A 22628-nucleotide genomic window follows, 5' to 3' on the forward strand; every position below is an offset into this window, starting at 1 on the left:
GCTCTGCTCCCTGCTCTGGCTCTGGTGAATTCTCTCACCCTCCCGCGCTTCTGACTGTACCCAGTGCTTGTATAAATAAATAATCTTAAAAAAAAAAAATGCAGGAAAAAAAAAAAGAGAAAAGAAAAGAAAAAGGAGACATACCCTTCCTCCTCAAACAGAGATCTTGCATAATCAACTCTTTCCCACGGTTTTCAAAAGCATACTTTGGTTTTGAGATTACCTGACTAATTAAGTAAAGGTGTTTTTCAACTGTAATTTGCTTCAACTAATAAAGACAAAATTCATGCCTGAAGGTAGTTTGTCACATTGTAAATATGTCATCAGATTTTAAAGAAGAAATAATGCTTATCAAATTTCCTATACTTCATGCTAATCCAAACATATTTACAGCTTAAGAAAAACTATTTAAGTAGATTTTTCCAATGAGCTCTATTATAATAAAAGTAGACTTTCTATGTAAAGCAGAATAATTCGAACTTCCCTTCAAGATTAAGCTAAATTATACACCAAGGATTTTGAAAGCATTTTAAAGGTGTAACAAGTTTAGTAACACATCTTTTAAATTCAGTAACCTGTATTTTTGAAATTTACCTTCAGAGCAAAAGCACATCCCACATAAGTAACAAAACGTTTTTCCTGAACTGGCAATGGTAGAAAAACGGAGACAGACTTCTGTGCCTATGATAAAAATCACACCATTAAAAATGACCACACAAGGCTTGTATTAAGCACAATTTATAAGCCAAAGAAAACAAAAGAGGGAAGCTGGTGATGCACTGAATAAACATAGCACATTGGGGAATGGTGAGTTTAGCACCCACCTCAATACTCTTGATCAGAAATACCCCCAAATCAAGAGTTCCTTTATAACGAGAGCTTACCAGATATTCTGATATTGGCATTTAGGTTATAGTTAGAAACTCACTTTGAAGAAAATCAGCCAATAAAGTCCTGTTCCCATTGTGATGATGAAGAAAACGTTGGCCAGATCGCCAGCATAATATACTAAAAATTTCATAACTGCCTGTAATTTAAAAGAGAATTACAGCTGTTACAGATGCAACCATTTATACTATCACTTTTAATAATACAGTATTTACCAGTTTCTCAGGCTTGAAGCCTTGTTTCACGTATCCATGCATCAGGTAGAAAGACTGTGGCCACTTCCTAGATAAGCTTTTGGGTTCCTACTTTTTGGTCCATTTCCAATAGCTTTCTTATTCAACCCTTCTCATCTTTCACTATCTAAGGAAGTTAGACTGCTTCGTAATTTTCTCCGAGTTTGAACCCTTCACCCTAATCTAGTCCCTGTACTACCAGCAGAGTTAGCTTTCTAAAATGTAAGTAAGACTGAGTCACATCTTTCTTTTAAAAAAATGTATGGTGAATCCTCACTAAAATATAAACTTTCACAATCTATACCAAAAATGGCTTTTACCCTCATTTGCCAGTTCCAACCACTTACTCAATAACCACTCCACAGTTTCATTTCAATTATTTTGTGGAATGAAATGGACATTGTTTCATCAAATGTTTTTCCCTTCTCTCTGACAAACCCTGGTGAGCTCAGAGGGCAGAAAACATGTCTGTCTTTGTTCCCAGCATCTCATAGAGAAAGGGCCCTCAGTGACTATTTGTGGAATGTACTAATAACTCAACATAAAGTTCACTTCTTGGTAAGCATTTCTTGACTATCCCAAGCCCCTCCCTCTCCTCTGATTCCTTAGCACATAGGCTTTGGAATCAGGAAATTATCCTGGCACAACCAAGTCACTTGGTGGTTTTCCTCATGCTCTTCAAGAGCAAAATGGAGATGCCAGCTCTGTTACTGAGTAGTTAAATGAGTAGAAAATTTATTTAACCTCTACCACAATTTTATCCTGTGTAAAATGGGAATGATAATAATATCTAAGTTCATAGAAATATTGTGAGGATTAAATAAATTATACAAGTAAAGCTTTAAAAAGGGCCTGGGACATTGTAAATATTCAATAAATATTAGCTAAAATTTTACATGTAAATTTAAAATGAGAAGTAAAACCATAAAGTTAATAGAATAAAATGTTAAATATGAAAATTAAAATTTCGTGTTTGAGAAAAGAACATGTAGGTAAAATAACAGAAAGGTCACACTTAAAGACACTTTAACGTTGAAAACCCAAAGTATATTTATATTTAGAAAAAACAAAATAAGTCCTTGAAATAAACAAGAGAAACCAGGAACCTAAGTGAAATCTGAGCAAGGAATATAAACAGAATTCACAGGAAACACAAATGATTATAAACATATGAAGAGTTTTTGGAGCAATAAAAAAATCAACAAATACATAGTACTTGTACCACAATTCTGGCAAAAAATGGAAAGACTGGGAAAGTCAGGTGTCGGTACAGGTGTGTGGAAATGAGTCCTGCTAGTGGGGGTGCAGACTGACACACAGCAGCGTGGGAGGGAAATGAGCACTGCATATTCCTTTCCCACTTGTATACATCGGAAAAACTCAAGGAAACTTTTTACTCCTCCTCTGTGTCTTTCTAGGATATGAAACAGTAAAAAATAACACTATACTTTAAAAACTCCTGAGAGCATACCTGTAAATCAATTAAAGGACTCCCAATGCGCCTCTTCCACCCTGCTGTCCTCAAAAGAGATGATAAAACGGCTAGTCCCCCCAGCACACCCAAAGCAATCTAAAGAGAAAAAAAAAAAAGAGAACATTTTGAATTTATGTACCTTCCCTCACTCATTCATGTTAAAAAAAATACTCTAAATAATAAGACAATATTAAAAAAATGGCAGAAGGTCTGTTTAAAGCACATAGAAGCCAAATAAGGGATGGCTTGAATAAGAAAATAAATATTAGTGGATTATATCCCACTGAGTAAAATAAATATCCACAAGTTCATACTGTTTTTAAAAAATAATTGAATAAATCAATCAATGTGGGCAAAGGGACAGCTCCTCTTTAGAATTTTAATGACAAATACAGAAGAAATGATGGAAATGGAAAATCACCAATAAATAAATATCAAAGTAATCATTTTTACAGGCAAGAATCATTAATGCATGTTAAAAGTTAGAGGGCAAAAGAGAAATGAGAAGAAGGATAGCTGCATAATCTTAAAATTTCTCTCTATATTTATTATTATAAATATGGAAAATATAATGACACCATCTTAGCCATATGACCAGAAATGAGACATACTGCCATCAAGGACCTTCTGATATGCTGCACTGAGAAAGGCACAGTGCCACCTCTGTGGTCTCTGCACTAAAATTATATCTAGTCTCAGGAATATATTACATAATCCCAACTGAGGGCCAAAATAATTGACCAGTACCCTTCAAAAGTATTAGGTTATTAAAGACTAAAAAAGACCAAGGAACTGTCACAATCAAAGGAGACTTGGGAGACAGGATGACTGAAAACAATATGCAAGCCTGGATGGTTAAAACACTTGTGAAACAGAAAAAGGATGGTTAAAACATTTGTGAAGTTCAAAAGTACCTAGATTAGTTAATAGGACTGTATCAATATTAATTTCCTGACTATAATCACTGTCCTTTGGTTATATAAAATGCTAACATTAGGGAAGGCTGGTTGGCAGGTGTATGGCAAAGCTCTTCATTTTGACAACTTTCCTGTACATCTAAAAAAACCATTTTAATTTAAAAATATACTGTAAAAATTTAACAGGTTAAACTCACATCTGTCTGGACAAATGCTTCTCCTTGGTTCATTTCATATTTGACTGAGAAAGAAACCTGATAGTTAAAAGAAAGCAAATTAGCCATACTGAAATTAAATAACACAAACCCACTTTTCTATAAAAAAAATTTATAGTAAAGATTAAGAATTGAACTTTTAATAATGATCTTAAAATTGTATATATAGAAGCTGATTTATAATACTAAACATGTGAAATTTATATAATGTTATAATGCACTATTACTTCAATAACAAATTTTGGAAAAAGTACATTTGTAGCTGGATTTGATCATAAAGGACATATTTTTATACTATCAATATTACTATAGTTGACATTTACACAAGTTTAACTGTGGTAGAGAAGCAGTACAAAGCCTATCTGGCAGCAGGTTCAAACAATTCTCTAGTTCACTTCAGCGTTACTAGTAAGTAAAGCTGATAATCTGAATCTCTTTTTGCCTACTGAAGTGTGTGTCTCTATCAAGCAGGCAGACTGATGAGATGAAAATATACATGCCTACACAAAATAGCTCCTAGTTCAAATAGGCAGGAAGACAAAATCCTAACAGAAGCAAGGTGGCCAAAGAGGGAAGAAATTAGAAGCTGTATCTCTGTACATCCCAAAGTCCTGAATAGGGATGCCCAAATGCTATGGGACATTGTCACTGAAAAACTTAATTCTTGCTTTTTTACACTTAGGATCCATAAGAACTAACCTCTTACCACTACTAGTTAAAAAATGGTACAGATTTGGGCCTCCCTGGTGGCACAAGTGGTTAAGCACCACACTATGAAGCAATCCACAGCCTCTGTAGCATGAGTTCGATCCCTGGCCGGCCAGGGAGAAACCCACAGGGTGCAGCAGACCTCTCCTGGCTCACCCGCTGCTCCCTTCAGCAGTGTGTTTCAGTCAGTCTGCCTGTTCTGTTCCCCACTCTGTCGCTGGTAAGTCCTCTCTGGTCTGTACCCAGCTCTTGTATGCATAAATAAATAAATCTTAAAAAAAAAAAATAGTACAGATTTCACTATATAAAGAGGAGAGTTTACTTTAAATTTGAAAAAGGACTGTGTTTTGACCATAATATAACTTGCATCATATAGGGACCCCGATTAGTAAAAAACTCACCTTCACAGACTGCCTGTCAGGATCCTTAATATCAATATCACTGTAGGCGATGGTTATTAAAGGAGGGTAGATGTTTCCACTTTTTGTGTTTGGTACAAGGTGGATGCTATTTAGGAGAAAATAATTTCTAGTTATGAAGCTATCTAGGTCCTTAAAAATACACTTAACTTATTAATTTATTTTGAATTTAAATGTATAGTCTTGGTAATTTCAGAACCAACTAGTTAATGAGGACATCTGTTAGAGAAGTTTAAATATAAGCTAATGGTCCCAATACAAACTATCTTAAATGATCAAAATTTTAAATTTCAGGGGCCTCCCTGATGGTGCAAGGGGTTAAGCACAGCGCTGTGAAGCTGTCCACAGCCTCTGTAGCATGAGTTCAATCCCCGGCCTGCCAGGGAGCTACCCACAAGGTGCAACAGGCCTCTCCTGACTTGCCCGCTGCTCCCCTCAGCAGTGTACTTCAGTTTATCTGCCTGTTCTGTTCCCCACTCTGCCTCCAGTGAATCCTCTCACCTCTCTCACCTCTGGCCTGTACCCCAGTTCTTGTATGCATAAATAAATAAATCTTTGAAAAAAAATTTTAAATTTCACATATATACTCTGAAAGAAACTAGAAACTCTTCTTGATCTAGGATCTATGGTGTTTACATATGAAATCACTAAAGTACCATAAACCATCTTGGAGGAATATTCAAAAGGCAAGTATTATATGAAGCCTAGAAAAAGGCTTCAAGAGAAAGATGAATTCCTAACAAAAAATATGTGTGAGAATCTAGTTCTGTTTATGGCATACAGTGGTATGCCATACAGTACATTTTGCTGAATTCAATGCATTAGTAACACATGGGTTGTAAACTCAAAAAGGAAAGTGCCAAACATGGCTTCATCAAGATCAAGTCAGGTCTGACTAGGCTATATCTCAGTTTCACCAGGGATACTGCATTAGCAGATTGAGAAAATGATAAAAACACAGAACTTCAGGATTTCAACAAGCTATAAGACAAACTTCTGTACTCCCTACTTTATAAGATTGTTGTGTAAATCAAACTGAAATAACAGTGAACAAAAAACCAAACAATGAAATATTGGACCAATGCAAGATGATGGTATTGGTCAGTGTACTCAAGGTACACATCATAAAGTAATGGAGTAGAAGAATAGATTAAGGTTTTAGAGATAGAAGTCTCATACTGGAAAAGAGAGAAATAAGAGCTGCACTGTACCCCATGAAGGGTCATCATTAAAGAACCCTAGGAAGGAGATGTTGATAATTAACCAGTATTAAGCAGGAACAGTAGCTATTAAAGATAATGAAGACAGAAGAGGCCTGCCTATTACAATCGTAGGGAGGGAGGGTTCTTTCTAAAACACCCATTCGGTCCACTGATAACTCACCTTCCCTCTACTTCTCAACCCATTCTAATTCAGCCGGACAAAAGTTAGACCTAGAAAGTGAATTTTGACAAAACTAGTCAAGCTCTTCTGATAAAATTTTTCACTTGGCTCCTCATCTCTTTTGGTATATACCAAATCTAGAAATTTGGTATATAATCTAGAAAAATTTATTGCTGTTCCAATTCAAATGTCCTTCCTGTTGTCATCTGATAACTATTGACAAAAACTTTCTTTATGACATGGTCTCATAGTCAAATTTAGTGCATTAGAAGTTTGTTTACCTCAATGATATTTGGGTCGCAACTCGAATTACTCTTGGCAGACTTCCCAAGTCATTTTCTCGTCCACTTAGTGTATCCACTAAGAAAATGCGCCGCGTCAAAAGCCACTTGTCAGAGCTACTATCTTTTACGTTAAAAGAAAAAAAAAGAATGACATTAAAAAAAATCTTCAAATTATTCAAGACGGCTCTCAAGAAGTTTACTGAACAAATTTGAAACATAAAACTAATACATGTTTTAATATGATTGCAAAAATAGCTACACATATAAGAAAATCCTAGGTTTTCACTTCACTTAAATGTTTTCTGATTCTTTGGATTTTTCATCAGTTTGAAAGAATTTTCCCTGCAAATTTCCTTGCAAAAGTAGGGTTTTAAAATATGGGAAACAATAAAAGCAGCTAATTTTTATAAAAAGCAGCTCAAGGTTTGAAGAAGCCTTAATTTGTAGTTGTATTAGCATTTCTCAGAATACTTTTAGCAATAATATAATTTCTTAACAATAAGCTCCACACATTCAGGAAAAATGTTAAATTCTATATCAGCAATCTTATTGTTTTGCTTTTTTGGCATAATACAAAAAAGTCACATAAGAGAGAACTCATGACCTTTCTTGTAATTTGTAGTTATTAAATAATCATGGCTGACTTATTTATTGGCTTGAGCTCAGAGAAAGATAGTATGTACGGATGGCTTACCTTGGTTCACAAATATGTTACTGCGTTGAAGCTTTAGGTTTAACACAGGCACAGCCCAAATATATTGCTGTTGATTTTCATTAGTGTATTCAAAGTACACATCATAAAATATAGGAGTGGGAAAGTCGGCTAAGATCTTAGAAACAGAAATCTCACACTGGAAAATAAAATTAAAAAGAAAAGCAACCCAGTTGAAAATATGAAAGTGTACTTATCTTTAAAGGAATGTTTTTAAAATTTTGTAGACAAAATACAATATAAGCTAACTTATTTATATGCATTTTCACATGGCTTCTAAAATACTGCTACTCTAATATTGGCTGGTGCTTCTACAACCCAGTTGGAGAGAGTAAGCCTTCATTCCCAAATTAAGGGTACAATGGAATAGTTTAAAATCTCCCTATTCTAAGGGATGAGGTCCTAATTCTTTTTCCTGAAGTCAAAACTATTTATGATGTGGTTATCCCTGGAGCCAGATTTATCTCTCACTCCCCTCTACCAGTCTATGGTCCATTCATACTAATCCACTTGCAGTGCCTAAATACGATATACTAGTCTGTCTCTCTGATATGGCAAACGCTGTCACTGCCTGACATTCTCTTCCCCTCTGTGTTCTCGTGGCAAACTTGTGCTCATTATAGAAGTCCAAGTTGCACTATTTCTGTGAAACTTTTCTGTATATCACCCTCCAAGAATTGCTGATGGTCTGTCCTTTGTACCAATATATACCTAAAGAACAACATCATATTCTTTGCAGTTTATGTCTACATAGCTGTTTTCTCTACTAATGTGTGAACTACTTGAGAGATAACCAGGCTCAATGGAAAAACTATGTTTTTTAGTTTTGTTTTGTTTGTAAAGATTTATTTATTTATTTATACAAGCACTGGGTACAGTCAGAAGTGCGGGAGGATGAGAGAATCAACCAGAGCCAGAGCGGGGAACAGAACAGGCAGACTGATGAAACACAATGCTGAGGGGAGCAGCGGGCGTGGCAGGAGAGGTCTGCACACCCTGTGGGACCCTTGCTGGCGGCCGGGGATCGAACCGGCGCTGCAGAGGCTATGGGCAGCTTCAAAGTCCAGCGCTCAACCACTGCGCCACTAAGGGAGGCCCAAAACTATGTTTTTTAAACCTAGGAGAACACTGGCTTGAGTAAATAATCTCAGTGAGCAAATATCCTCATCTGTGAAGCACAGATTATATGTGTGTGTGTGTGTGTGTGTGTGTGTGTGTATATATATATACATATATATATATTTAACTCACATAGTTTTGTCATGGATCAGATGTGGTAATAGTGATAGAATGCTGAGCACATAGCAGCAGGCATTTAACAAGTGCTGATTTTCCTGGGCAAGACAGGTAAACAATATCATTTAAAAAAAAATAAGTTGTTTCTGATTATAAGTAAACCTATGTTCATGATAGTGGGGAGCAGAATAGGTGGATCCACTGAAATATACTGCTGAGGGGAGCAGGGGGTGAGACAGGAAAGATCCACTGTGCCATGTGGGTCAACGCCATGGCTGGGGACTGAACTCATGCTGCAGATTGCTTGCTAGTGCTGACACTTAACCCCTTGCGCCACCAGGGAGGCCCCTTCATTGTGATTTTAACAAAACAGAAATCACAGTTTTATTCTCTGGTGCGTATATGTATTTTATCAAGAAGCATTTTTGCAAGGTTGTAAATGTCTTCCAAACATTTAATGGCTCATAATATTCCTTTCTACCATACTATGATTTCAAAATGGGTTATTAACAGGAGGAGGTTCAGGGAGAGAAAGGAGGGAAGAACGGAGGCAGAGAGGAATGCCCAGAGGAGAGAAAAGGAAGCACTTTTAGTTACTGGGAAGAGGAAGGTGTGAGTAACATTTTTATTAGTCACTAAAAATAAATATTTTTATTTTATCCCAAAATGTGTAGAAGCAGATATTATATTTTAGACTATGTTTAGAAGCAAATAAATGATTATGGAAATCTAACATTATATGATGTTTTAGACTCTAAAGATGACAAAATCCTCTCTTCTTGCTGATTAAATAATGGTTTTCTATGCCTAGATAAAAAACTATTATCAGTCAGTAAAATTAATCATTCATTACTATAAAAAATTTCCAATTTTGAAAATAGAATGATTATTCTAATTATTGCTGATATGAAAATTGAAGCTAAAATATAGACTTTCTTAAAGCTGCTCAAACTTACATTTTGTTGATAGGTTGTTCCAAAAGAATAAGCAGCATTTAATCTTGTCTCTGTGTCTGGACAAAGCTACAGCAAAAGAACAAAAATTTTATAAAAAAAAATTCTTTTATAAAGGTTTTCTTTGCTTATACTCAAGATTTCTCAATTTCCAACAGGGACATATGCTTTACATAATACTTATTTAATATATCAAGGGTATAAAAGGTGAAGGGGCACCTTTGCTACAAAGTCATAACTTCAAGTAGGTTTAAGAAATTTCAATTCAAAACACAAGAAAAAAATCAACTTTAGAACAGAATTGATGTTCTATTTAAACTATAATTTGGTCTTCCTCATCACTGCCTCAGGTAAAAATAGGACACTTAGCAATTCTTTAACTAGAATCATGTTCACCTGTAAAACACCTCCTTCTAAATTTTGCCACTTGAGAAAATGTCCTCTCACATCATAGGAAGCAGCGACAAACTTCAGTTTTGTGTTCTGATTAAAGCAAAGCAAGAATAAAATGTCATATACTTCGAAAGCAATAAACTATTGAATGATCATCACTTTTTCCAGAGGTCAAATATTAAATTCAACTATTTTACCTAGAAGCAAAATGAATCTAAGCATCTCCATTATTAAACACACCTTAAAAAATGGACTGGTGTTTTTGTACATAAAGAACTTTTAGTTCAGAATTGAGGTAGCACTACTGACAGGTAATTTCTTTCAAACTTATTAAACGTAGAGGTGAGGGGCTAGGAGAGGGTATAAACTATTCATTCTAGAAGGTCAAAATCTTGGCAGCAAGAATTTGCTGGAGAAATGGCTTAGAGCCCCAACCAATCTTATAAAGCACTTCTTAAAAATGCAGAGATACAAAAAGACAGTGGTAGTTTTGCATTTGGTGATGAAAACCACCCTTCCCAACCCCACAAGTACTAACTTGGTGCCATAACTGCATAATCCAGAGGTATCCATATACTCCAGATAGCTAAATTCTATATTGCTAGTTCCTATAGCATCTGATACTGGTTTAGCAATATCATGTTTAAAAACCAAAGGAAACAAGAATCACAACTAGCAACATTCTTATAACCTTTTTTATGGATAATTCAAAATGTAGTTATCCTTTAATAATATAGTGACTTGTACCTGGTTTTCCCCTTTAAAACTGAAATTTGTTGGAAGAGGTGTAGTACTGAGTACTTGAGGTGCTAGTCCTAGTTGGTCTCCATAGGACAGCCATGGAAGAGTCTGTCTCCTATAAACAATTACAATTGTTTTAATAATGGGGAGACAATATTTTTTATTATTAACATTTGTAAAATATTTGGTCGAATTATAATTCATCAATCAAAATATCCTTACCAAAATGAAATAGAATAGATAGTATGTAATGCAGCAGTATTTTCAAAGATATAGTGAAATAGCTGACATGCATCAAAAGTATTAGGGTCATAAGAATTCATATTCATCACACACATATTTCCAAGAGCTTGGCAAGATGTTAGATTGGCATGTACCTATGAGAGAACAATGGCAAAGAAATGTAATATGGACTTTAATATCTTAAACCAAAGTTTATATAATAATTATGCTTGTTTTTAATTTTACCTATTAGACAAATTCTTTTTCTGTGTATTCTATTACTTTTTAAAAATACTTTTTCTCTAGGTAGAAAAGAACTTTCACCATGACAGATAATGTGTACATTTTAATTGTAAATTTTAAGCAAAAATATAAAGACAAACTATTGAAAGAAACTTAAGGCATGGCATTTAAAATAACTATTAAGTAGAACAGCTGTATTTGAAAGAATAATGATGTTTATGTAAGAGCTTTTGCATATAAATCTAACCCATTTTATATGATTTAAGTAATTGTTTTATGAACAGCAAAATAAGATCATTCGTTGAGAGTGCTCCACAAACTTATTTCTCAGTTTTCCCCATCAAGAAAAGGCAACTCCACTTTTACATTTATTCCAGTCAAGCATTGCAGTGATCTTTGTTTTCTCCCTTCGAATATCCATCTCATCAGTAAATCTTGTTGGCTCAATCTTTCAAGACCATCCAGAAAATAAACACTTCTCTCATTTCCATGGTGTGACCCCTATGCATAGGTCCACTATCTCTCACTGAGATTACTGGAATACTCTCCTCTCCTAACTGGTCTTCTTGCTTCTGTCCTGTCACAATAACAACTATTCTTCACACCAGCAAGCCTTTCAAAATGTTAAGTTTGATTATATCTTCCTGTGCACAAAATACTTCTATTTCCCTTACATTAAACTCCACGTCCTGGCATAGCTACTTCTTTTATCCTGAATTCATCTCTCCACTTTCCCTGCTGAATCTGCTCCAACTATCCCACCCCCTTTCCTGTTTCCTAATCATGAACATGCCAGAAATCTGCATTTATCATGGTCTCTGCTTACAACACTCTTCCCTAGATATTTACATGGCTCACTCTTACTTCAGGTCTTTGCTCTAATACCATCCTCCCAGAGATGCCTGTCCTGACCATCCTATATAAACTAGCACCCCCTCTTCTCCCAGTACTCTTCACCTAGATTTGTTGTCATAGCACTTAGCACCACTTGACATTTACTTAGACTAGAATGCCATGAGGGAGCTACTTTCTTTTTCTGAAATATATAACATAATTTGATGTTAACAGGGTCTGGCCCACAGTAGCCCATCAATAAATTTAATACAAATCAGTTTCTCTTCCCACTCACTTTGAGTTGAATCAACTTAGACATATCTGAGAACTGAAATAAAAATTTCTGAATGTATTTCTCTTTTAGTCCACTAGAAAGTATTTATTTTCTTATAGAATGTGACCAAGGAGATGCATCTACTTAGAGAGAAAACTTTTATCATCTGGAGAAAAATGGTACCACAATTCTTCAAAATGAAATAAAATTATTTTCCAAAATTTCAAACTTACCCAACAAGCAGTTGCTGATGACTGCAAATACTTTGTGAACCATTCTGAAGTGAAAGACATACCCTGTAAACAAGAAGATGAATTTTAGTTTTATGTCCCCTACACTATTAGAAAGACATTAATACATATATTGTTGAAAGGAATACTTCCTCGATATCAGAAAAATAGATTCTAAAAGAAATGTCAGAATTAATTCTTAACAATGTCAGTTACTACAAATAGCACTGCATTACAAAATCATGTCACTCAGGCAAAAGACATAGGGGGACAAATTATGGATAGAATTCAAAACACTATCATGCCCATTTCAAGGATACAAAAAACAAACTGGGAATTCAGCAGGATAGAGGCAGACTAAATACACTGGGCTCATTTCTTCTACATATTCACAACCAAATCACAATAAAACAAACACAACTCCTAAGCGATAAACAGATGACTAGTGCATATAACAGGAGCAAAAGCACAGCAGAAACGGGTAGGAAAACTGATTTGACTGTGTTTAGAGTGAAACCAGCACAGTACGACCATGATAGGGAGACCCTCCGCTGTTAACACAAGAGCATATCTATGCCTACTGTGGGGATTTTAAAAACCAGGCACCACAGTGAGGAAAGGGAAGTGAGGAAAGGGAATGTACAGAGTTGGTGCATGGGGCCAATGGTTGATCAAAAACAAGATGATCAAAGGTTGAGAAAATATGAAACTAGAAGTAATAAATCTAAATAATACTATAACTGAATTTAAAAAATACAGTAGAGGGGCACAACAATAGACAATACAAGTAATGGAGAAAATTAGTGGCCTTGGAAGCACGGAGGCAGAGAACATGCAAATAGAATAATAAAGAGAAAAAAATGAAAACTGTATGAGTCTTTGGGATAACCTAAAGAGAAATAATATCCATATAGTGGGGGCTCCAGAAGGAGATAAGGTACAGGAAATTTATTTAAAGAAATAATGCTGAGAATCAACTTAATCTGGGAGATGAACCAGACATCCTGATCCAAGAAGTCTAAAGAGTACCATACAAAATAATACCAGGCTGATATACATTAAAATTAACCCGGTAAAAGCCAATAACAAGGACAGAATATTACAAGCATTTGCAGGATCTGTAAAGACCTTTCTAGTCTAAACAATCTGATATTCACTAAAAAAAAAATGAGGTAAGATAGTGAAGAAAATAACTGTATTATAATGCATAATTACTTGTGAATCTATTGTTTTTAGATTGATAATTTCTACTTTAAAGTGATTTACACGTTAATAGTTCTCATTTTACTCCCAAATTAATTAGCAAAAATAGAAATGCAAAAGATCTTTAAGAATGGAACAAATACATCAAATCATACTTACAAGCTCTCCATAACGGGCAGTTGAAATCATACGTGGAGGAAAATTCACTGTGCTGCTGAAACATAATCCCCCTGTCTTCATAAATAAAAAGGGAAAAAAAAAGTTTATGGAAAGGTATAAGCCATTCAATTTTAAAATGTGTGCTTTAACAATTTGATTAGGCTTACTAAAATGTTAGGTTTTAGACATGCACAGGACCTGCTGGCATTAATGAATGTTGGTTCACATCGGATACACCTGTCAACATAACAAGAATAATTTAAAATGTTAATGAATTATACAAAGCTTAATTTATTTGAGAACTTATCTTCCTAAATACTGGGTTAGAAGAGATTCATTCTGTTAAGTAATTAAAAACAGACAAATCAATGCTGATTTGAATAGTTTTTTTAACCATTTTTTGTATTATAAGGCAAGGTGCAAATATATCATATAAATCAGTAATAAGAGAGCATTCTTTTATTTTTATTTATTTATTTATTTATTTATTTTTTTATAGAGGCATGTTTTTATTTATTTATTTATTTGTTTGTTTGTTTTGTTTATACATGCACTGGGTACAGTCAGAAGCGCGGGAGGGTGAGAGAATTCACCAGAGCCAGAGCGGGGAGCAGAGCAGGCAGAAGGACCGAAGGACACTGCTGAGGGGAGCAGCGGGCGGCAGGAGAGGTCTGCGCACCATGTGGGACCCTCCTCCAGTGGCCGGGGAGCAGCCGGGGATCGAACCGGCGCCGCAGAGGCCGCGGGCAGCTTCGCAACCCAGTGCTCAACCGCTGTGCCACCGGGGAGGCCCCAAGAGAGCATTCTTTTAAAACTACATAAAATGTATAAAACAAGTAGTAATGAGTAGCAAAAATGGTTAAATTACTCAATTAAAAGTTCAACAAACTCATAAATGAAACCCAATGATTATTATAAGTAGTTATATCACATATACTCTTATTTAATCTGCCACAAAGTAAAAAGGTAACATAAACTAAAAGATAAATAGATCTATCCCTCCGACAAATACTTTCAAAGTGAATTAATCATCTTTGTTTATGTTAGGAAAATACATGTTTTATTAATGAATGATAGGGTGGGGGAACATTGGACTAGTGGAAATATGGGTTTACATGAGAATGCATTAATTGCTAGATAGAGCTGGTAAGAGGAGAGGCTGGGACATGGTATAGAACTCAAACTAGGCTTGGGGAGAGGAAGACTTGGGGATCAGCCCGGTAGTCAGCTTGAGAGAAAAAATGAGTGCTAAGTATCCTCAGGAGAAGCTGCTCATGTAGTTTCTATCTTAAATTTGGGAATTGAAGATAAAATTATCTTCAATAATTTTAGAAGTCATCATTTGGAAGGAAGTTATCATTTTGAACTAAAGAAGTTGAAATAGGGATAATGTGTTTGAGTTAGAGAGAGAGGGATGGATATGTGCCGTGTGTCCACATATGTGTACATACAGGGGGAATGGGAAGTAATAGAGAACAGGGCTATATATCAGGTTACCCGGGTTATTACAATTATCATGTATTTATTAACATGCTTTTTATGTAATAACATAAAGCCTGGTACCTGGCACAGAGTAAGTATGTTGCAAATAGAACTTATTATTATATACTATATATTACACTATAGATTTGTACGAATTACATAATAAACAAAAATAGCTACATTTCATTGAGCACTTACTCTGGATTATACTAAAAACTTAATTTCTATGCAATAAATTGTGAAGTAGATGGATGGTATATCCTCATTCTAAAGACAGGAGACTATTTACTGGGTTAATAATGGGAGCTATTCACCATCATACAACAGATGAAGACTAAGATAAGATTTGAACCCTATTCTCTCTCTTTCTCTGGGTCTCAACTTCACATGTTAATGCTCAATTTTATTCTTTGCAGACTAGCAAATGACATGATAGGAAAGTACTTTAAAAAGGTACAGAGGCCTCCCCAGTGGCGCAGCGGTTAAGCGCTGGGTTGCGAAGCTGCCCGCAGCCTCTGCGGCGCCGGTTCGATCCCCGGCTGCTCCTGGGCCACCAGAGGAAGGTCCCACATGGCGCGTAGACCTCTCCTGCCGCCCACTGCTCCCCTCAGCAGTGTACTTCGGTCCTTCTGCCTGCTCTGCTCCCTGTTCTGGTGAATTCTCTCACCCTCCCGCGCTTCTGACTGTACCCAGTGCTTGTATAAATAAAAATAAATAAATCTTTAAAAAAATAAAATAAAATAAAATAAAATAAAATAGCACAGATTCTACATCATTAGAAGATGACATTCATGAAGACAGGACTCGGCACACTGCTTACCTGTTTTGTAAAGCATTTGCTATTGTAAAAGAATTTTCAGCACACAGCTTACAAGTTGCTTGAAAGAACAATGTTCCATTAGTATCTCTTTCCACTAAATAATTAAAAAACAAAATTGACTAGTCACCATATAAGCTTCTATATACTTAGTAAAATCCACTTATAATTATTACTGTAAGAATAAAACACCTTATTTTCATAAAAGGCATGTCAAGCACCTCCACAACAAAGTGTAGAAAGGTAAAATATTCCCCATTCCTATAAAAACACAGAAACTAATTTCTCAAAGCATTATGATAATAAAGTGATATTTTTCCTCTAAAATTTTATGTCTTACTTGTATGATCCATTTAGAGTGCATAATGTTCATGTACTACAGATAAGTTGCTGTAACTTAGGAGAGCTTTTTGGTAAAATCTCTTCAAACTTTAAATTCACAATGCTACAATTTCATTTTAGATAACTAACCTATAAGAGCACTTGTCTATGTGTATAAGGATAGTCACGGAAGCATATGTTAGAAAACAACCTAAATATTTAAAATAGCAAAATAGTGTTATAACCATGCTATGAAATACTCTGGTGTGGGTTAAAAAGAATGAGGTAATGTAACAGATTATATTGTAGCTGAAAAAAGGATGATGTAGAACAACATCTTTGGTATGAAACATTTATTTATTAATACCACCATATTTTCTGTGGCTACAAAGTTTATCTGTACATTAAAAACAGAAAAAAAAGGAGATTCTAGAAGGACACAGTCACACATCAAAATGATAATTACTTGATGGCTGAAGGAATAACAGAAGATCAGCATTGGGAAAATGGCCCAAGACCATTAGTCCCAATCCATAACGTTTCCATGTTTTATCCTTAACATTTTAAGTTTTTGCAAGGTGATTAAAAAAATAACCTTAACAAAAGCAAAGGTGAAAAATTGCTTCTTCCTATAGTCATCTCCTGTGTCAGTAAATGGCAGCATTATTTACTGACTCATTGACTCAGGTCCCATACTTAGTATCCACTTTTCTGCCCATCCACCACATTTAAAATATATATGCAAATATGAAAATCCAGTCAGCTCTCCTTTTAATATAGATTAAAATGAAGCATTCTCTCTACTTGCACAACACAAATGAAAATTCAACATTACTATGTCATAAAGAATCTACTTACCTAAAATATGGCCAGTGGGGCAACGGCATTTTCCTTCTCCAGTTAAACCATGAGGGCATGCAATGCAATTCCATCCATCTTCAGTAACACCATTCTAAATTAAGAAAAAAAATGATTTTATCCTTCTTAATTTACCCTTTCAAAATTAATCATGTAAATGAAAAATGTCAAGACACTCTACTATTTGCAGGTGATAAATCATATATATGAGTTACATAAAAATTTCTTGGATGCTGACTTGTGTTTATATTCCAAAAATTAAACTATACATTAATACTATGCACTGACTCTGGCAATAGTTCTTTTTTTGTGATTTTCCAGTTCAAATAAGTCCTTATTTTCATAATTAGTATTTCCATCCAGTTTTTCCATTTACAAAGACAAAACACAGCAAAACTCAACAGAATTTAATCCATAGCCAATTAATAGCTTAGTCTTGTCTTTTCTAAAATAATTACTGTAAATTAAAAAAATTCAAATACACTAGCTTTAAAAATTTAAGTTATGATTCAAAATAAGTTTTTATGGTATATAAAAATTACATGTAAATAGTTATTTAAATCAAATTATAAGGATATTTCTCTAGCTACTAATAGTTTCTAGTAAAGGTTTTTGTAAAATATGACAATCGTTCAAAACTGGACTTTTCACATTATATGGGTTAGGAAAAACCTGGGACAAAATTACAGCAAATACATTACAAACATGGATAGAACCAAAATTAATAGAAAACAATGGTAATAAGAAAACAATGCAGCAAATTATTTTAAATTTTGGCTGAAAAGATTATCAAGAAATGCTCCTATAGTGACAATATATTTATATAAGATTATTTTAAAATTATGATAGTTTAATTACATCACTGATTAATAAATCTGCTTTGATACATTTCATATTAACTGTTTTTTATCACAGGTAATTCAGCTAGGGTCAATATTTCCAAAAATATAAAAATGAGTATCATCAAACATATATGTCCTAACCATAAGTTAGGATAACTGGTAACTTTATATTAAATTTTCAGATAAATTTTCTTTCCCTAAGGTAATGAGAAGAAGCAGTACCATAAAAAAAAAAAAAAAAAAACTGGCACACAGAGACTCTTACTTATCCAAAATGATTGGAAAATGTATTGTTGTCCATTAAGAATCATCACATAGAGTAACAATTTACCAAAGTTTATGATATAATGAAATGACTAGTAAAACAGCAAAAGATATTATTTAACCTATTTTATAATGCAACTGACATTTCATGAACTTATTATACCTTAGATGTCATTATGAACCTGAATTTTTATATAAAATTTATATAATAGGTCTAAGGCACTGAACTCAATCTATACCAAAGAATATACACATCCAAAATTGACCTATAGATGCATCATTCATCTTTATTTTTCTTTATAACTGAGTTATTCTAAGAGGAAAAATAAAGATATATAAATTTTCATAGGTTTGTGCTTTTTGGATTTCAGAGTAAAACAATTTCAAGTAAAATAGTACATCTGGGCTTTCTCTAAGCTTGTATAAAATTTGACCCATCTCCCAGAGTTTACTCTAGTAAAATCAAAGTTAGTGTAGTAACTTTAAAGTCTGTGGGAAAACATTAGAGTGTGGCATTAAATTGTAGTTAAAAAAAATAAAGATATTTAATTAACTAATTTTACAGTGAAATAACTTTAAATATTCCATACCATGGGTTCTGGGCACTTTTTACAAATAATATTAGGTCCTCCATTATTAGATATCATCTGAAATCCTGGTAGACACACACAAGAAGTTCCTAAAAAAGAAGAGCCAATTTTAATGTTGAGCAATAAAAATGAAACTCCAAGATAGGGAAACTTTTGGTAATTCTTAAGATCTTGAGAGGTAGTATAATAGTTAAGGGCCAGACTCTGGCAACAGTGCATCTGCTTTCATATCCATAAACATATTCTTTGGGTTCTAATTTCAATTCTGCTACTTAGCTGTGTGTCCTTGAAAAAGTTACTGAACTTTTCTGGCCATCAGCTTTCTCTTTCATAAATGGGTATAACACCACTATCTCATAGGGTTAGTACAAGTATATGTAGAAGTCTTGGAATGTGTCTGGCATACAGTAGGTGCTGTGTTTGCTACTATTTAAGTGCAAGCATAACTAAATTAGTAAATTATTGGACTAATAAACTAATAGTCAAACTACTGATTAACCATTATGGGAAAGTTTACATTTCTATTTTACCCAACCATAAACATATATTCAATGAATTCAAGTTTACTTTACCAAACAAAACTTCATAAAGAATATTACCTTAATTCAAATAAGCCATTGCTTTTTTTTAATTTAAAAAAAATTTTTTTAATAGAGGCATGTTTTATTTATTTATTTATTTGTTTGTTTATACATGCACTGGATACAGTCAGAAGCGCGGGAGGGTGAGAGAAATCGCCAGAGCCAGAGCGGGGAGCAGAGCAGGCAGAAGGACCGAAGTACACTGCTGAGGGGAGCAGCGGGCCGCAAGAGAGGTCTGCGCACCATGTGGGACCCTCCTCCAGGGCGGGGAGCAGCCGGGGATCCAACAGGCGCCGCAGCGAGCAGCTTCGCAACCCAGCTTCGCAACCCAGCGCTCAACCGCTGCGTCACCGGGGAGGTCCAAGCCATTGCTTTTTTAAATATGTTTGGACAGATAGTAAATATTATAAGGTAATCACTGTTCAGCACTCTGGAAAAGGACAGTATTCTCTAAAGAGGTATAAATGGAAGCAGTACAGTGCATGTGATATCTGGGTTCATAATTATCAAACCAACAGCTTACACTTACTTTAAGTCTGTGAACTGCTTTTTCATTCATTGTTCTTCACTTGAAGAGCCTGACCTGACCTATATGATGACTTAAATGAACATATCAAATTTAGAGATGGCTGATAGTACTAGATGAGTCACCAAATTGAGATTGAAAACATCTTACACTTTGGGTAAAGTTTTATTCTGAGCAGTTTCCCAAATCCTAACGAAGATGGACCTGTTGGTCCCTTCCTGCTCAATGTTTCTAGGATTTGCAAAGCAAATAGTGCTAAATAACATCCTCCCCGTCCGGTCATTGGCTCCTCTGCACCTCAGATTACTTCCCATTTCTTTTCTACTTTGAGACTGGCTTTCCAGATGCCTCCCTAAAGACTCCTCAGTTGAGGTGTGCAGGTCTGGCGCCGAAAAATTAATTACGAGCCCGAGTTCAAGGAGTATCGGACTGAGGGTTTTCCAGCCTCATGTGTATGCAAGCTGCAATCCTCCAGGAAATCCTCTCAGGCGTTGGCAGTTAACTGTGCTAAACCATGCTTCACACAGACGAAAAGGTGTTTCAACAAGTCCAAGTGTTAGGGAGAAATGATGTCCTGAGCTAATCCCATACAGGCTTTGTGGACTCCACTCCCAGTCCAGACTAAAGCCATCAGGACATTGGGAAAGACAAATCCCATCACCACCAAAGGGAGGGTGGCTGGGACCTGAGGGTGGAGTTGGGCAGCCAGGTTGGGTATAAAAACCAAACACGTGGGCCTTGGGGTGGCTCACTGTCCATCGTCTCCTGGCTTCACGGCTCCTGGCTCGCGGCCAGCTCTCAGAGTGCCATTTTGGGATTCCTGATCGGCGGATCAGGTAGGACTCATTTAAAACTTTGTCTCCCACTTTTCTCCCTGAGCTGTACATTTCCTCATTTCCCCTTCCCTTGTAAATAAACCTTTATTAACCTTTCGCGTGTGCCTGCAGTAGAGCATTGATAAGTCCTTTTAAGCGCGCGGGTGAGGACCCACAGTCAGGCACCCCGTTTTGTATCCGGGTTGCTCTACAACACAAGGACTGGACGCAACACCAAGGCGGGAGTGTTACTTATCCCAGGGCCCAGCCCAAACCGCCTCACCTCGAGCGTCCCGCTTCTGGTTGGCTCCACAGGGGACACAGGAGAGCGCGGAAATATCGAAGTATTCGTTGTGGCCGCACATCTCGGGCTGCCGGAAAGGAAAGGAAAAGGTCTGGGCCTGCGAGACGCCAGGGAGGACCAACGAGAGGAATGCAATCTCTGCCGCCAGCGATAAGATGCACCAAGCCGCCATTGCTCCCCAGGCTCGGCGCCGTCCGTCACCATGGTGCAGACGCCGGCGTCCCAGGAGCCTCTGCGGCAATTCTACAGAGCCGATTGGACCACTCCGACCAGGAAGTTCGGGTGTCCGCCCGAGATGCCTGGTTGCTAGGTTACCAAGGCCGCCGGATGCTGGCTAGAGAGCTAGGGGCGCGCCGACTTTTTAAAACCGGGGGATGCGACCCATGCGTGGGAGTTGAAATCAATTTAGGGGATCGGGAAATAGAAAATCACAACAAAGGAAATATCTGATTGTGTCACATAAATTATGAGTAAGTATTGTTTCATTTAAACTGTTGGATGTTATTTACATCATAATTTATCCAGACTAGATAATTTTCATGTTCAAGATTTTCTATAAAATACACGTCAATGAAGTATGAAAAACATTAATTTTAAATATACAATAGTGGAATAGTACTATGTCTCAGGGGCGAAAGAGTCGTAGAGGAGAGAGTCAAATATAAGAGGAGCAATAATTGACCTTCTCTTGAGCAGGAAGGGATCAGAGTAGGAGAACCATTTCGGGGGAAGATGGTCATTTTCTCTCAGACTGGAGGAAAAGAGGAGAGATGAATAAAGCCATAAAGAAGTCCTGGACTGGGGTGCAGAGAAACTGAGCAAGATCACTTTCCTTAGTAAGGGAAAAGACAGTTCTTGGAAGGAAAATCAGAGATGAAAACTGGCATCAAGTCTCCACCTTGCTTGCAAGGCTAGATCATGTTGGAAGGGGAGCAATTAAGAGGATGGGGCTAGGAAAGATGTGGGGAAGAATATACTTCTGTTATGGTGAACATAAGTTGCTGACTCAGGTAGAGAGGAATAGCAGAAATGAATGGGCAGGTCTAGTGATTGAGGAAGAAGTTGGAACTAGAAATGGGAATCATCTTGAGTGTTACAAAGTCTATTATGTATTTGGGACTCACTTGGTAACACATATACTAAAATGGGAATGATTTGGAGAAGGCTAGCATGGCCACTGCACAGGGACAATACACAAATTTATGAAGGGTTCTAGATTTTTTAGTCTTCTTGTGGTAATCATCCTTGCAGGGAGTTAAATCATTTTCCAAACACTTATGGAGCATGTCTATGTGTAGACACATGTCAGGACAAGGGCTATCCATGGTGCTTTCCTTCAGAGACCACATAGTTTGTTAGAAAAATCAACATAGAGACAAATCCTTAAAATGTATTGGAATTACTGTTCTAATTAAGGATGTGTAACTGGAAGATAGGATGAACTCTGCCTGGAGGGCTGGGGGAAGGAAGGATATCAGCAAAGAAGTCACAAAAGAAGAGATATGTA

At 36.0% G+C, this 22628-nt stretch overlaps 1 protein-coding gene and 1 non-coding gene across 2 annotated transcripts in view; one reads left to right on the forward strand and one right to left on the reverse strand.

The window, feature by feature from the left end:
• Nucleotides 1-21333, reverse strand: part of TMEM67 (transmembrane protein 67) — a 37713-nt gene extending 16380 nt beyond the window's left edge. The window contains exons 1-18 of the mRNA XM_037504173.2: nt 21101-21333; nt 18896-18984; nt 17200-17293; nt 16024-16117; nt 13889-13958; nt 13722-13796; nt 12363-12425; nt 10779-10933; nt 10563-10671; nt 9819-9905; nt 9426-9491; nt 7216-7372; nt 6519-6642; nt 4837-4942; nt 3710-3766; nt 2593-2691; nt 929-1027; nt 595-681 (exon numbers count right to left, since the gene is read on the reverse strand). Of these exons, the coding sequence (XP_037360070.1) occupies nt 595-681; nt 929-1027; nt 2593-2691; nt 3710-3766; nt 4837-4942; nt 6519-6642; nt 7216-7372; nt 9426-9491; nt 9819-9905; nt 10563-10671; nt 10779-10933; nt 12363-12425; nt 13722-13796; nt 13889-13958; nt 16024-16117; nt 17200-17293; nt 18896-18984; nt 21101-21293 (1824 nt within the window). The 5' untranslated portion in view covers nt 21294-21333. The remainder of the gene's footprint in view (nt 1-594; nt 682-928; nt 1028-2592; nt 2692-3709; nt 3767-4836; nt 4943-6518; nt 6643-7215; nt 7373-9425; nt 9492-9818; nt 9906-10562; nt 10672-10778; nt 10934-12362; nt 12426-13721; nt 13797-13888; nt 13959-16023; nt 16118-17199; nt 17294-18895; nt 18985-21100) is intronic.
• Nucleotides 21334-22237: 904 nt separating this feature from the next.
• LOC119251772 (U6 spliceosomal RNA) lies at nt 22238-22343 on the forward strand. Its single transcript, XR_005126600.1, has one exon. It is a non-coding gene; the product is annotated as a U6 spliceosomal RNA (small nuclear RNA).
• The last annotated feature ends 285 nt before the right edge of the window (nt 22344-22628 follow it).

The sequence above is a fragment of the Talpa occidentalis genome, unplaced genomic scaffold, assembly GCF_014898055.3.
Source record: "Talpa occidentalis isolate TD23 unplaced genomic scaffold, MPIMG_talOcc4v2.1, whole genome shotgun sequence".
Classification (NCBI taxonomy): domain Eukaryota; kingdom Metazoa; phylum Chordata; class Mammalia; order Eulipotyphla; family Talpidae; genus Talpa; species Talpa occidentalis.